General features: G+C 40.0%; 1 protein-coding gene across 2 annotated transcripts in view; it reads left to right on the top strand.

The window, feature by feature from the left end:
• Nucleotides 1–14,346, top strand: part of LOC115460397 (myosin-11-like) — a 241,640-nt gene that overhangs the window by 187,719 nt on the left and 39,575 nt on the right. For both annotated transcript variants that reach the window (XM_030190179.1, XM_030190178.1), the window contains exon 8: nucleotides 4,746–4,908. In XM_030190179.1, the coding sequence (XP_030046039.1) occupies nucleotides 4,746–4,908 (163 nt within the window). The remainder of the gene's footprint in view (nucleotides 1–4,745; nucleotides 4,909–14,346) is intronic.

Raw genomic sequence — 14,346 nt, 5'->3', positions numbered from 1 at the left:
CTGCTGTCTAGAAATTTGGAAGATGGAATGAGTAAAAAAAAAAAAAAAGTTTTGAATGTATTCTGTAGAAGTTGTTTGCTTTTGTAATGTGTGTATGGATGCCTGTTCTGGTGTATGCACCTGATAATGTTTGAATAACTGTCTATACTTATGGCTATGATATCTGAACATGCGGCATCATTAAATGACAGACTTTTAAATGCCCAGATGGATATATATACTAATCTCAACTTTGTTAAATGTTTCAGACATATCCATCTATTTGTTCCCATGGTATAACTGAATACTATTATTCTGTCTCACTATATTTTGAAATGTAAGCCACATTGAACCCGAGTCTGCTTAGGATAATGTGGGATGTATATGTCAAAAAAATCTTTTATTCTCCATCTTTTAAGATACTGCCTATTCAGCTGGATGGTGATGGCACAAAGAAAGCAAGTTTGGTCCAGTGAAGACTAACTCAAAATAACCTGTTCCTTAGCTGGGATCTAGTATTACCATACTGAAAATGTGACCATACCATGCCTCTGTGGTTATGTTCCACCAATAAGTTAAACAATTAGCTGGCATTCTTGAAAGGATTATATAACCTTTGGATGCACGACTAGGAACAAAACCAGATACTTATTTATTTAATATCACAATGCCTCATGTACAGCTACAAAACAACCTTTTAGGGTGGATAGTGTTCACAATGAGCTCCTTTTTTTTTTTTTTTATCAACCAGATAGATGAGATAAGAGTTTTCAGTTTTGGCACAGTATTAGTCATCACAAGAACAAAATATAAGAAAACCAATGGATTGCTTTAGGGGCTTATAGCCCAATTAGTTATGTTTAAACAAAAGAGATCTGCATGAAATAAAATATTTATTTTTATTTTGACTTATAAAATCACTTGTGCCTGAAACATGCGTAAAAACAGAATAATCCATTTGTATATCTAAAATTTAGACTTCTACAAAACAGATGAAGTGAAGATGTGGTTCCATATGCCCCTATGAAAGGAGAGTTTAATTTTACTTCCGTTTAATTTCAATATATTCTATCTTTATAACACCAGGCTTCCCAAGGCAGATTACAACAACAGTTAAGATGAACCCATCAGGAAACAGGATGTCTTCACTGAAATTTGGCCATCTGTATTGTACAGAAAACAGTGCAGAAAATAAACACAAAATAAAGAGTTTAGAGCTGCTGTTTCTATCAGCTGCAATAATCTTTAAGCTGTTTTACTGATATTCAATTTTTATTCATGATATTTATATCTACATATGGGAACCTTTCAAATAAATGAAAAAGCTGTCAAATAAAAAATCTTTTGTCTTTCACCTTTTAAGGCATTGCCTATCCAACTGGAACAATTTTTGACTTTTTATAGATGGACCATGCATAGGTAGTCCCTTATTTCTAATAATCTTTTGCTATTATTTTCAATAGCATTTGCTACTGTTTTGGGTGAATGAAAATGGTGGCAATCTCCGCCTTTGGAAGAAAAAATATGAAACAGAGTGCAGACCAACAGAGCTCGTTAAGGTAGTTTAATTAAGGCAAACCTCAAACGTTAAAGGCAAATTAGCATTCATTCACCCTAGCAAGTGTCCAAAGGAAAAGGCAAGGCAAAGCAAGAACCAGACAAAGCCTGGGACAGGAATCCAGCACAGGAGCAGAATAAACTGGAAGGTGGAACAATCTGGAAAGACAGCAGGATCCAAGGCAGTAACAAAACAGGTACAAGAACAATCACAAACACAAACTGGAATAATGACCCAGTACTGAGACAGGGCAGAAAAACCTCCAGCTCTCTGGACTAGGACCCAGCACAAATTGAGACAAAGCCAAGTTAGACAACTCACAGGAACACCTATATAGAATAAGGTCAGACCAAAGGAGAAGACACCAGAGAAAACACCCAACCATACACTACTACTACTACTTAACATTTCTAGAGCACTACTAGGGTTACGCAGCGCTGTACAATTTAACAAAGAGAGACAGTCCCTGCTCAGAGAACTTACAATCTAATAGACAAGTGAACGGTCGGTCCGATAGGGGCAGTCAAATTGGGGCAGTCTGGATTCACTGAACGGTAAGGGTTAGGAGCCAAACGCAGCATTGAAGAGGTGAGCTTTAAGCAAAGACTTGAAGACGGGCAGGGAGGGGGCTTGGCGTAAGGGCTCAGGAAGGTTGTTCCAAGCATAGGGTGAGGCGAGGCAGAATGAGCGGAGCCTGGAGTTGGCTGTGGTGGAGAAGGGTACTGAGAGGAGGGATTTATCCTGTGAACGGAGGTTACGGGCGGGAACGTAAGGGGAGATGAGGGTAGAAAGATAGTGAGGGGCAGCAGATTGAGTGCATTTGTAGGTAAGAAGGAGAAGCTTGAATTGAATGCGGTATCTGATCGGAAGCCAGTGAAGTGACCTGAGGAGAGGGGTGATATGAGTATATCGGTTCTGGCGGAATATGAGACGTGCAGCAGAGTTCTGAACAGATTGAAGGGGGGATAGATGGCTAAGTGGGAGGCCGGTGAGGAGTAAGTTGCAGTAGTCCAGGCGACAGGTAATGAGAGCATGGACGAGAGTTCGGGTGGTGTGTTCAGAGAGGAAAGGGCGAATTTTGCTGATGTTAAAGAGGAAGAAGCGACAGGTATTGGCTATCTGCTGGATATGCGCAGAGAAGGAGAGAGAGGAGTCAAAGATGACTCCAAGGTTGCGGGCAGATGAGACCGGGAGGATGAGGGTGTTATCAACTGAGATAGAAAGTGGAGGAAGAGGAGAAGTGGGTTTTGGTGGAAAGACGATAAGCTCGGTCTTGGACATGTTCAGTTTCAGGTGGCGGTTGGACATCCAGGCAGCAATGTCGGATAAGCAGGCCGATACCTTTGCCTGGGTCTCCGCGGTGATGTCTGGTGTGGAGAGATACAGCTGGGTGTCATCAGCATAAAGATGATACTGGAAACCATGAGATGAGATCAGGGAGCCCAGGGAAGAGGTGTAGATTGAGAAGAGAAGGGGTCCAAGGACAGATCCCTGGGGAACACCAACAGATAAGGGGATGGGGGTGGAGGAAGATCCATGAGAGTGAACTTTGAAGGTGCGGTGGGAGAGATAGGAGGAGAACCAGGAGAGGACAGAGCCCTGGAACCCAAATGAGGACAGTGTGGCAAGAAGTCAGTCATGATTGACAGTGTCAAAAGCGGCGGATAGATCGAGGAGGATGAGGATGGAGTAGTGGCCTCTGGATTTGGCAAGGAACAGGTCATTACAGACTTTAGAGAGTGTTGTTTCTGTCGATACAGATACATTTGGAAGGCAAACAGCTCCTCCTCAAGGAGAAGAGGCACAGGACCTGCATTTCTGTGTCTTACAGCATGTATAGATGTTGAATTTGGGGTGTGTCCAATGATTGATTCTTTGGTTCCACACAGCATGAATGGGAAACTTAATGGAAAATGGGTAGCAAGGAAAGGGAAAGGCCAGAACAGAGAAATATAGTATTAACAGGGTTTTTAGGATGTGGAGTATGCTTGGAGAGAAGAAGATTGACCTGGCTTGTGTATACAATGCTAATGGGGACCCAGTTGAGGAAGCAAAGCAGAAAAGTCTGCAGATCTAGTTCTTTGTCTTGAAATAGAAGGAGACAGCAAGCAGAAAATGCACCAACTTCTGTGTGAGGAGTAATGAATGGGAAAGGGCAGAGAGGAGGAGCACACATCACTGGAGAACTTTGAGAAGTTCTTGGTGATGAATGGAGTCAGTTTGGATTGTTTATGTTCCTTGGGGGAAGGTGGGTAAGCTGAAAGAGCAGGCACAACAGTGTGGATCACATCATGAGAAACCTGCCTAGGAGCAACTGGGAAAATGAGTAAGGCCAACCTGGTTAGAGCAGATCATGCACCGGAGGAGAAAAGGCTGGACTTGATAGAGCATGCTGTGCATACTACAGTGGAAAATAATGGAGGGGTTATGTTTTGAGAGATGAAAGTTTAGATCTCTTAGTTCCACACAGCCTGGCCAAGAAACATGAGTTTTGTATTCTCTTTGAATGCTGGCACACATCTGAATATATACACTAAGGCCTTATTTACTAACAATGCAAGCTATGTGCTTAGGGCCAAATTCTATCAGTAGCACCTAAAAATGTGTGCTGAATATTTAACATGCTTAGTGAGATTCTATAAGAGGTATGCGTCCTTTATAGAATTGCGCTTAGTGCATAGCTGCGCCTAACTGTAGGTGCCTGCAATTAGACCTGCTATGAGCAGGCCTAGTTGCAGGCACCTACAATTAGGTACAGTTCTATATGTATGAGCATAAAATTAAAGAACGCCTTAAAAACACCCCTAGTCATGCCACAAAATTATTATGCACTTTAGGATTTACACGCAGATCATTATAGAATATGATATATGCGTAAATCCTAATCTGGGCCAATTAGTGCTAATTGTTATCACCAATTACCAGTGCTGATTAGCTCATTATTCAATTAAGTTACACATGTTAAATTTGGCATGTGCCCAATTAAGCACGCATAACTCTAGGTGCCGTATATAGAATTTGACTATTAGTATATAGGCCTCATAGACAGAAATTTGACTTCTTTTAAATAATATGGGGCAAATAGCATAAATGTATATTAATATCAATACTTTAATAAGTGTAACCTTACAATTGCAAAGAGTTCACTAGATAACAAATTCTGTTAAATTATCAGCACTATTTGACCCTTTACCCTTTATCCTTTTAGCAAAGAAGCAGACAAACTAAGGCAGCAGCTAAAGGAAAAAGAATTATCTGCTGATGAGGATAAATATTTATGTAACAAAATAGCAGAAAAATGTGAATACCTGACAAAAGAAAATGGATTTTTACGTTCTCAAGTACTGGAAAATACCAACCACTTACAAAGGGTAAGTTTTCTTAGTAAGTTAGTATATTTATTTCATTTATAGCCCACATTATCCCAGTAGATCAGGTTCAATGTGGCTAACAACTTATTGTGAGTAACAGTACAAAAAGTGATATGGGATAGTATACATTAAGTAGTAGTAGTAACAAAATAAATGAGGATTGAATAATTATAATATGGAAATTAATGCTAGACGCAAAAAGGTAACAATTTATAGTTATCCATGTATAATAACAATTAGAATGGAACTGAGAAATTGAATTAGTTTATAATTAGGGGTTTAAATTAATTATGATCATCCGTTAGAAATTGCTTAAACAGAGAGGCTTTAAGGTATTTCTGGAATATCAAATAATTAGGTTCCCATCTGATGAATTTTGGAAGGGAATTCCACCATTTGGTACAGAAGTAAGAGAATCTTGACATGTAGATTGACTTATAGATCACATTTTTGCAACTGGGATACTGGAGGGTTGGATAATCTCGAACCAGGGAGAGTGTTGTGAAGGGGGAGATCAATTAAAGGTTGCATGTAATTAGGGATTAAGCCATATGGGGTTTTTAAAACAAATGTACATAGTTTGAATGTTTTTCTTGCTTTGATTGTGAGCCAGTGTAACTTTATAAGCAAAGGGGCTGCACTTTCAAATCTCGTAGCCCTGTAGACTAATCTAGCTACTGTATTTTGAGCTGTCTGCAGTTTTTTCAAGGAAGATTCCTTACAGCCAGCATAAATGGCATTGCAATAACCGAAGTGTGAAAATACTAATGTTTGTCCTAAGGCTCTAAACATATCATTAGGGAAGAGATGCCTGATTCTTTTTAATTTCCACATTGCTTTAAAGGTTTTTGTGATGACTGCTTGGACCTGGATGTTGAGTAACATGTAGGAATCAATTTTTATACCAAGCATCTTTAGTTGGGACTCCAGTGGATAAGTTACATCATCAGCTGTGAAGTTGTGACAGTTTATGACACAGTGAGGGTTAGATAATAACAGAAAGTTTGTTTTCTCTCTGTTGAATTTTAGTTTAGTATATTTATTTTACTATTATAGCATCATAAATAGGACAAAACTAGTTTTTATGGCTCAAGAAAATCTATTTTATACAAATTATAAAGACTCAAATTCAGTATTGGTTCAGATGGTTGCAGCCTTAATTGCCAAACAACCTCTGTGGGAGCAATATACAAAAGCAGTTGTACATTCATCAAAAGATGCCAATGGCCAGTGCTCTCATTTCAGTTTTCTGGCCCAGGGAATACTTAACCATTGACTGTATAAAACTCTTTGCAGTCAAAGTTAATCATTTTTAAATGAGTTCAAGGGATAGGCCAAAATGTTATCCAGAGACTGGCAATATTCAGCCTCTCTCTGGATAACTTATACAGTACATCTAAGTCTAAATGCAGAAAAAAAGAGGACTAAAGCTAAACAGATAACTGTTTAACTTTGTTTATTTTCAACGATCCAATTTATGGGATTAATTCTGAAAAGGTTTCTGAAATTTAGGCTCTAGGATGCTGCACACTAAGCACAAATTGTTTATCAGTATTTATGTGTAGAATTACCTTTATAGAATAATAGCATGTCAGCATTTACGCCAAGGGCGGACTGAGAGTACTCTGGGCCCCTAGGCAGCCTGGCAGTACTTCCCACCCCTAGTGCGCCATCATTTCTGGAGCTACAAAAATGTATTTATTTTTGTAGCACTAGAGTGTACCCAGCAGTAATTGGGCAGTGTTACCGCCAGGTTAACAAGGGAGCCCTTACCGCCACTTCAATGGGTGGTAGTAAGGGCTCCTTCCCAAAATGGCCACGCAGCAAGCGCTTTACTTGCCGCACGGCCATTTCCTGCAGGAAGGTGAGACTTCCCTTTTACCAGCTGTGGTAAAGGAGGCCTCTGCATATGCGTAAAACACGCGCCAGCACCAGCCCCCTTTTGCCACAGCTTGGTAAAAGTGGCCCTAAGTGATCTATCACATAATACAGTAAATGAAATAGACAATTCTCTCATAGCTGCTCCAATAACAGAAGTAATTCTGTCCACTTTAAAAAATATGGCAAAAAAGGCACCGGGGCCAGATAGCCTGACTCTTGACTTTTATCTAGCTTTCCAAATTATACTTAGTCCTATAATGAGCTCCTTCTATAATTATATCATTAGCTCTGGGGATATTTGTGACTCTTTTACAGAGGCCACTATAATTGTCCTTTTAAAACCAGATAAAGACCCCTCACTAGTCCAGAATTATAGACCTCTGTCGTTAATAAATCAAGATGCTAAAATCTTTGCTATAATTATAGCAGACAAATTACAACTAGTCTTACCCAAAATTATTGACTCTGCCCAAACTGGTTTTATGCATGGGAGGTACTCCTCTGATAATACTAGGCTTTTAATCAATGTACTACCACACACACAAGATTTAAATGACCCCTATACAGCCATAGGGCTTGATGCGGAAAAAGCATTTGATAGAGTTGAATGGTCATTTACATTTAATACACTTCAATGGTTTGGGTTTTCTCTCAAAGTCATTCAATTAATTAGTCTTGTATTTTGCCCCAACCACCTGATTATATCTGAATGGTATTCACTCTGATCCTTTCTTCCCAATGAGAGGCACGAGACAATGTTGCCCACTTTCTCCTTTACGCTTTAATATCCCTCTGGAACCCCTATTAATTGCCATACATGTTTGAAAAGATATTAAAGGTGTTAACATGGGCCAAATATTAAAGGGGTTAACATGGGCCCCATGGCTGCAAAGGTATCTGCCTACACTGATGACATACTTCTTTACACCACCCCTTCCTCTATACCTCACATCATGGATACTATTGAAAAATACTCCAATTTTTCCGGATACAAATTAAATGCAACTGAAACAATGCCCCTCAATGCCTCCAGTCTTAATTGGGATACACATAAATGCCTTTTCAAATGGTCACCAACAGTTTTAAAATGAGAAATTGCCTCAGTCAGAATCCACAACAAAACCCTACGCGAACATCTGAACTGTGTCTTGATTTACAGACCTCCAGGTAATTGGAACGAAGGCTAAACTAACTCCAATGTACTAGTACTAGGAGACATCAACCTTCACTTAGAAGACCCAAACTCAATCAACGCACAGGAATGTAAGGAATTCCTCCACTTGTGGGATCTCAAATGGCCACAAATGCAAGCAACCCACGTCAAAAGGCACACACTTGATCTCATCTCACATAAACTTTCAACAGACCAGAACTTAAAAATAACAGATATATTAACTGGACTGAAACACCCTGGACTGACCACTACAAACTAAACCTATCCCTACACTGGCGGAAGAAGGGATTACACCAAATACAAGAACACACATCCTACAGCACAAGAGGTCAAGTAGACACGAAAACATTCTGGCAACTGATATACAACAATGAATGGATATCACAAACAGACTCCATATACTTCCTCATGGAATGGGATAAAAAGTGCAAATGCATACTGTGATATGTTCTTTGATTGGTAGCCAATGGAGTTTTTTTCGGAGTGGTTTGGTGCTGTCAAAACGCGTTTTTCCAAATATAAGCCTGGCTGCTCTGTTTTGGGCGGTCTGAAGTTTTTTTATGATTTGATCTTTGCATTCCGCATAGATTCCATTACAGTAGTCTGCTTGGCTTAGTACTATTGATTATATCAGGTTATGAAATATTTCCTTCAGGAAGAATGGTTTCACGCGTTTGAGTTTCCACATTGAGAAAAACATTTTCTTTATGGTGGATTTCGTTTAGGTCTCTAGTGAGAGGTTACAGTCGATTGTTACTCCAAGAATTTTCAGGCCGTCTGAGATAGGGAAGGTGTATCCTGGGGTGTTAATGTTTGTGGGTTTGTATGTGTTGTATTGGAATGAGATGATGAGACAGTGTGTTTTTTCTATATTGAGTTTTAGTTGGAATGCATTAGCCCATGAGTTCATGATGTTTAAGCTGAGCTTGATTTCGTTGGTGATTTCTGCCAAATCACGTTTGTAGGGGATATATAATGTAACGTCATCGGCGTAGATAAATGGGTTAAGGCCTTGGGTGGATAAGGTCTTGGGTAGTGGTGTCATCATGAGGTTGAAAAGGATCGGTAATAGTGGTGATCCTTGCGGTACTCCACAGTCTGGTTTCCACGGTGATGATATGTTTGATTTTGATTTCACTTGGTATCACTTTCAAAATCTGCATGACTGTTCATAAAATTATTTACGGTGAGGCACATGAATACATGACAGACCTTATTGACCTGCCAACCAGAAACACCACAAAATCTGCACGATCATACCTAAACCTCCACTACCCAAGGAACAAAGGACTCAAATATAAATCCACCTATGCATCCAGCTTTTCCTACTTAAGTGCACAACTATGGAACGCACTGCCAAAAATAGTAAAAACTATGCCAGACCACCTTAATTTCCAGAAAGCACTAAAAATAGACCTATTCAAAAGAGCATACCACACCGACCCAACATAAAAATACATGGACACCTGCAACACAATGCAAGCAAAGGACATTACCTGATTCTTCCTCCCCCCTCCCTCTCTAAGTTCCCCTCAATTGTACCTATCATACATGTACCTTATCTACCACAATATCACCTTGTATTCATTCATACCATGTATTTGTTCAGACCGGAATCGGCTAACGCCATTAACGGTAATATGTAAGCCACATTGAGCCTGCAAACACGTGGGAAAATGTGGGATACAAATGCAATAAATAAATAAATAGATGAAATAGCACCCTTACGAAAAAGAACCTCACAAAAGCATAACTCGATACAGTGGTTCAACGATGAACTGAAAAAGCTAAAAACACAATCCAGGAAATTCGAACGAGCATGGAAAAAAACAAAAGACGAACATACACTCAACACATGGAAACAATCCCAAAGAAAATACAAATACGCAATAAGACAGACCAAAAAATCATGCTATAAAATTAAAATAGGGACAGATTACAAAGACACGAAGAAATTATACCAACTCGTGAACAAACTCCTAGACACTAACTTGGTCACTACCACGAATACAGACATCCCATCTGCAGATGAACTTGCTAAGTATTTCAATGAAAAAATTGTAAACCTACGCAACACGCTACCTCATGACAACTTTAACATCGAAAACTTCCTTTATGAGTTGGACCCAACCACTGGAGAATATCCGGCTGACTGAACCTGATTAAACTTCGCCCTCCTTACCGTCGATACAGTTACGCAAGCGATCAGCAGGTTCTCCAACACTCACTGCAAACTGGATACCTGTCCCAACTACCTATTGAAATCCACCCCTGACCGTTTCATAGCAGACCTCACATCCCACCTAAACTACATGCTTCAGCAAGGTCTCTTCCCTAATGAAAATGGCAACATCCTACTCACCCCGATACCAAAAGGCACCAAGAAAAAAACAAATGAAATCACTAACTACCGTCCAGTAGCATCCATCCCTTTGATAGTCAAACTGATGGAAAGCATGGTAGCCAAACAACTTACAAATTATATAAATAAATTCTCAATATTACACAAATCACAATCAGGTTTTCGTCCCCTCCACAGCACAGAAACAGTACTAATCACCCTCCTAGCCAAATTCAAGCAGGAAATAGCAATAGGCAAAAACATCCTCCTCCTCCTCCTCCAATTCGATATGTCTAGTGCATTCGACATGGTAAACTATAATATATTAATAAGATTACTAGATAAGTTCGGGATCGGTGGAAACATACTTAGCTGGATCAAGGGTTTCCTAACCACAAGAACATATCAAGTAAAATCAAACTCAAACATATCATCACCGTGGAAAGCAGACTGTGGAGTACCACAAGGATCACCGCTATCACCGATCCTCTTCAACCTAATGATGACCCCACTAGCCAAGTCCCTACCCAACCAAGGCTTTAACCCTTTCATCTATGCAGACAATGTCACAATATACATAACTTACAAATCTAACCTGACAGAAATCACCAACAAAATCAATAACAGCTTGAACACCATGGACTCGTGGGCTAATGCATTTCAACTAAAACTCAACAAAGAAAAAACACACTGTCTCTTCCCAACACAGCACGGACAACCCCACAATCATCAACACAACAGATTACACCCTCCCCATCTCAGACAGCCTGAAAATCCTCGGCGTTACTATGGACCACGACTTAACACTAGAGAGCCAAGTGACATCCACGACAAAAAAAATGTTCCACTCAATGTGGAAGCTGAAACGCGTGAAGCAATTCTCCCCGAGGGAAACATTTTGCAACCTGGTACAATCAATGGTACTAAGCCATGTAGACTACTGAAATGAGATCTATGCGAGGTGTAAAGAACAAACCTTAAACTTCAGACCGCTCAAAACACGGCAGCTAGGCTTATCTTTGGAAAAACGCGATTTGAAAGCGCAAAACCCCTCCGCGAAAAACTACACTGGCTCCCAATCAAAGAATGCATTGCATTCAAAATCTGCACTCTGGTTCACAAAATTATATACGGTGAAGCCCCGGGATACATGACAGACTTGATCGACCTACCAACTAGAAACACATCCGAATCAACATGAACGTACCTAAATCTGCACTACCCAAGCTGCAAAGGACTCAAATACAAATTAACCTACGCGTCCAGTTTTTCCTACATTAGCACACAACCGTGGAACGCATTACCAAAAGTCTTGAAAACTACGTACGATCACCTAAACTTCCGGAAAACACTAAAAACTAACCTGTTTAAAAAGGCATACCCGGCCGATCCAACATAAATGCCTGACATCTGCAACACAACAAAACTAAAGTACGTAATGGACATACCATAACTCTTCCATTGTACGATGCCCTAATGTGCCACATGAACTTTATCTTACCACAACATCACTTTGTATTTGTTCACACCGGAGTCTTCAAATTCCCTCTCCGGTATTATGTAAGCCACATTGAGCCTACAAATAGGGTGGGGAAATGTGGGATACAAATGTAACAAATAAATAAATAAAATATCTTGGTATATTATTTGGCCCTTCATTGGAAACTACAATAAAATTAAATTTGGATCAAATATTAAAATACACGTCTGAGCTAACTTCAAAGTGGTCCCCTCTAAGAATATCTTGGTGGGACTTGACACCATAAAAATGTTAACTCCTAAGATTAATTACATTCTCAGCATGCTACCAGTTCTTTTAAAACCTGGCACTTATAAGATCATTTAAAAAATGCTAACTAAATTCCTAAAATTCCTATGGGCTAATAAACCTCCTCGTATTTCTCTAAAAAGATTAAAGGGCACGAAGGATCAGGATGGTCTCAATTTCCATAGCTTTTATGAATACAACTTGGCATATCTATTACAACTAAATGCCTTATGGATTACAACCAATGACATTAAGAAAGCTCCACTATGGTTACAGTTTGAAGCAGAATTCTGGAAAATATTACCCACACAAGTACTACTATGGTCATAAATACCTACTCACCTATACAATGAAATTGCTACTTCTCAAACCACTTTTACAACACTTGATTCTTTTGTTCAATCACCATACACATCTTCCTTGTTCATACATATTTGGAACAATCCATTACTTCAGATGTACCCCGCGCTTTCCCACACATTGCAGGTTCAATGTGGCTTACATAGTAAATAAAATTACAAAGTCCTGAAGGAGAATATTACAACTGTAGTAAATGTAGTAATAGGAAGACCTAAGAATATATAAGATGAACATGTGAAGGTGCAACAAGGATAGGATAGGCAAAAGGAAAAGGGAATGGAGGGGTATAATGTAGGTAAGATGGCAAAGAAAGGACTAGGGGATGAACGTGAAGGAGATTGGAAAACAAAGTTTAAGATATAATCATCGTCAGAACAGGAATCATGATGGTGGGTTTATAAGGTTAATTTGGGACGTTTGGGTAAGCTTGCCAAAAAGAAATTGCAAAATGATCAGACCATCTGATGGAATGAGAACCAAATTCAGGGTGTGACCACCCTGGTTAGGTAGGACAGGAAACCCACTGAAAGAGATGAGAAATAAGGGACAGAAAAGTCTTAGAATGGGGCAGCTGAGGAACATTGACATGAGTGTTAAAAATCACCCAAAATTAAGACATTAGAGAAGTGAGTAGAAATATCACTGAGTGCTTGATTTACTAAGTCCCATTGATTTGAGGCAAGAGATGGTGGGCAATAAAAAATAAATAGAGTAAGAGGGACTGGTGCAGATATGCGAACAGCAAGTACTTGTACTTCCAAGTAAGGAGGAGGAGAGGGAAATTTAGTAACTTGAGGAGCAGATGAGTGAAAAATGGCGAGGCTACCCCCTTCCTTTCCCTGCTGACCTAGCAAGGGAAAAGACCTCATAGTCTACAGGGAGAGATTCAAACAGGCCTTCTTTTCCATTCTGAACCCAAGTTTCGGTACAGCAAAGAAGGTAGAGTTAGGAAGATATAATGAGATTTCAGATTTCACTAGTTTTAGCACATAAGCGGGCAATGAGAAGGAACCAGCACAGTTCACAGGAGATGTCCGGGAGAAGTCATAACACTTGGTTATTAAAGGTGGTGGTTGTGGTGGGGTTTAAGAATACACTTTATCAGATTTGATCACAAGAGAGTGGCCCATCCTCTGTAGGCATATTGTAAACATTGCTAAAGATGGAATTACTAGCATGAGGGAAGGAGTACACATTTTGTTCCAGATATATTTTGGCCAACTTGGATCAAGGCCGGAATTTGGCATATAAATCAACTAATTGGACGATAATTGGATTAATTTTGAAACATTACAAAGCAAATTCTCTTTACCTTCTTACTCTCACTACCAATGGATACAACTAAAGCATTGTATAGCATCTACTATAATAAAACTCACCCTCAACGTTCTGAAGACAACGTTCTGAAGTCACTCAGTCACTCACTGAAGGGTTCATGGATTCATGGTGGTGAAGCCACAACACTGACCATGTCTCTCTGCCCCGCCCTCGCATGACGGACCAATCAGAAAAAACACCCTCAACATTCTGAAACACAAAGAACCATCACACCACCGTTCCCAGGCAACACTAGGCAACGTAAGACAGACCAATCAGAGGAAACTACGTGACAATAAGGGAGGAGCATTCCCCAGCAGAATGGCTCATTATCTGTGCAGCACGGAGAGCACAGAACCACCGCTGGAATGAGAGAAGAATATTCCTGCTGTGGGTATGTGCAAAAATAGACCGGAGGGGGGGAGAAATTTTTAAATGCCTAATGCCAGTACTGAAGAGTGCCAGAGGGCCTATAGCACAGACTATATTTGGGATCGCTTGACGTGGAGTCAGAGGAGCCGGAAAACAACGTGCCCGTCACCATCTGGGACGTGGGAGAACAGGACAAGCTGCGGCCCAGCTAGAAGGATTATCCAC

Source organism: Microcaecilia unicolor, chromosome 1, assembly GCF_901765095.1.
Source record: "Microcaecilia unicolor chromosome 1, aMicUni1.1, whole genome shotgun sequence".
Taxonomy (NCBI): Eukaryota; Metazoa; Chordata; class Amphibia; order Gymnophiona; family Siphonopidae; genus Microcaecilia; species Microcaecilia unicolor.
This window is presented reverse-complemented; position numbering and strand designations above follow the sequence as displayed.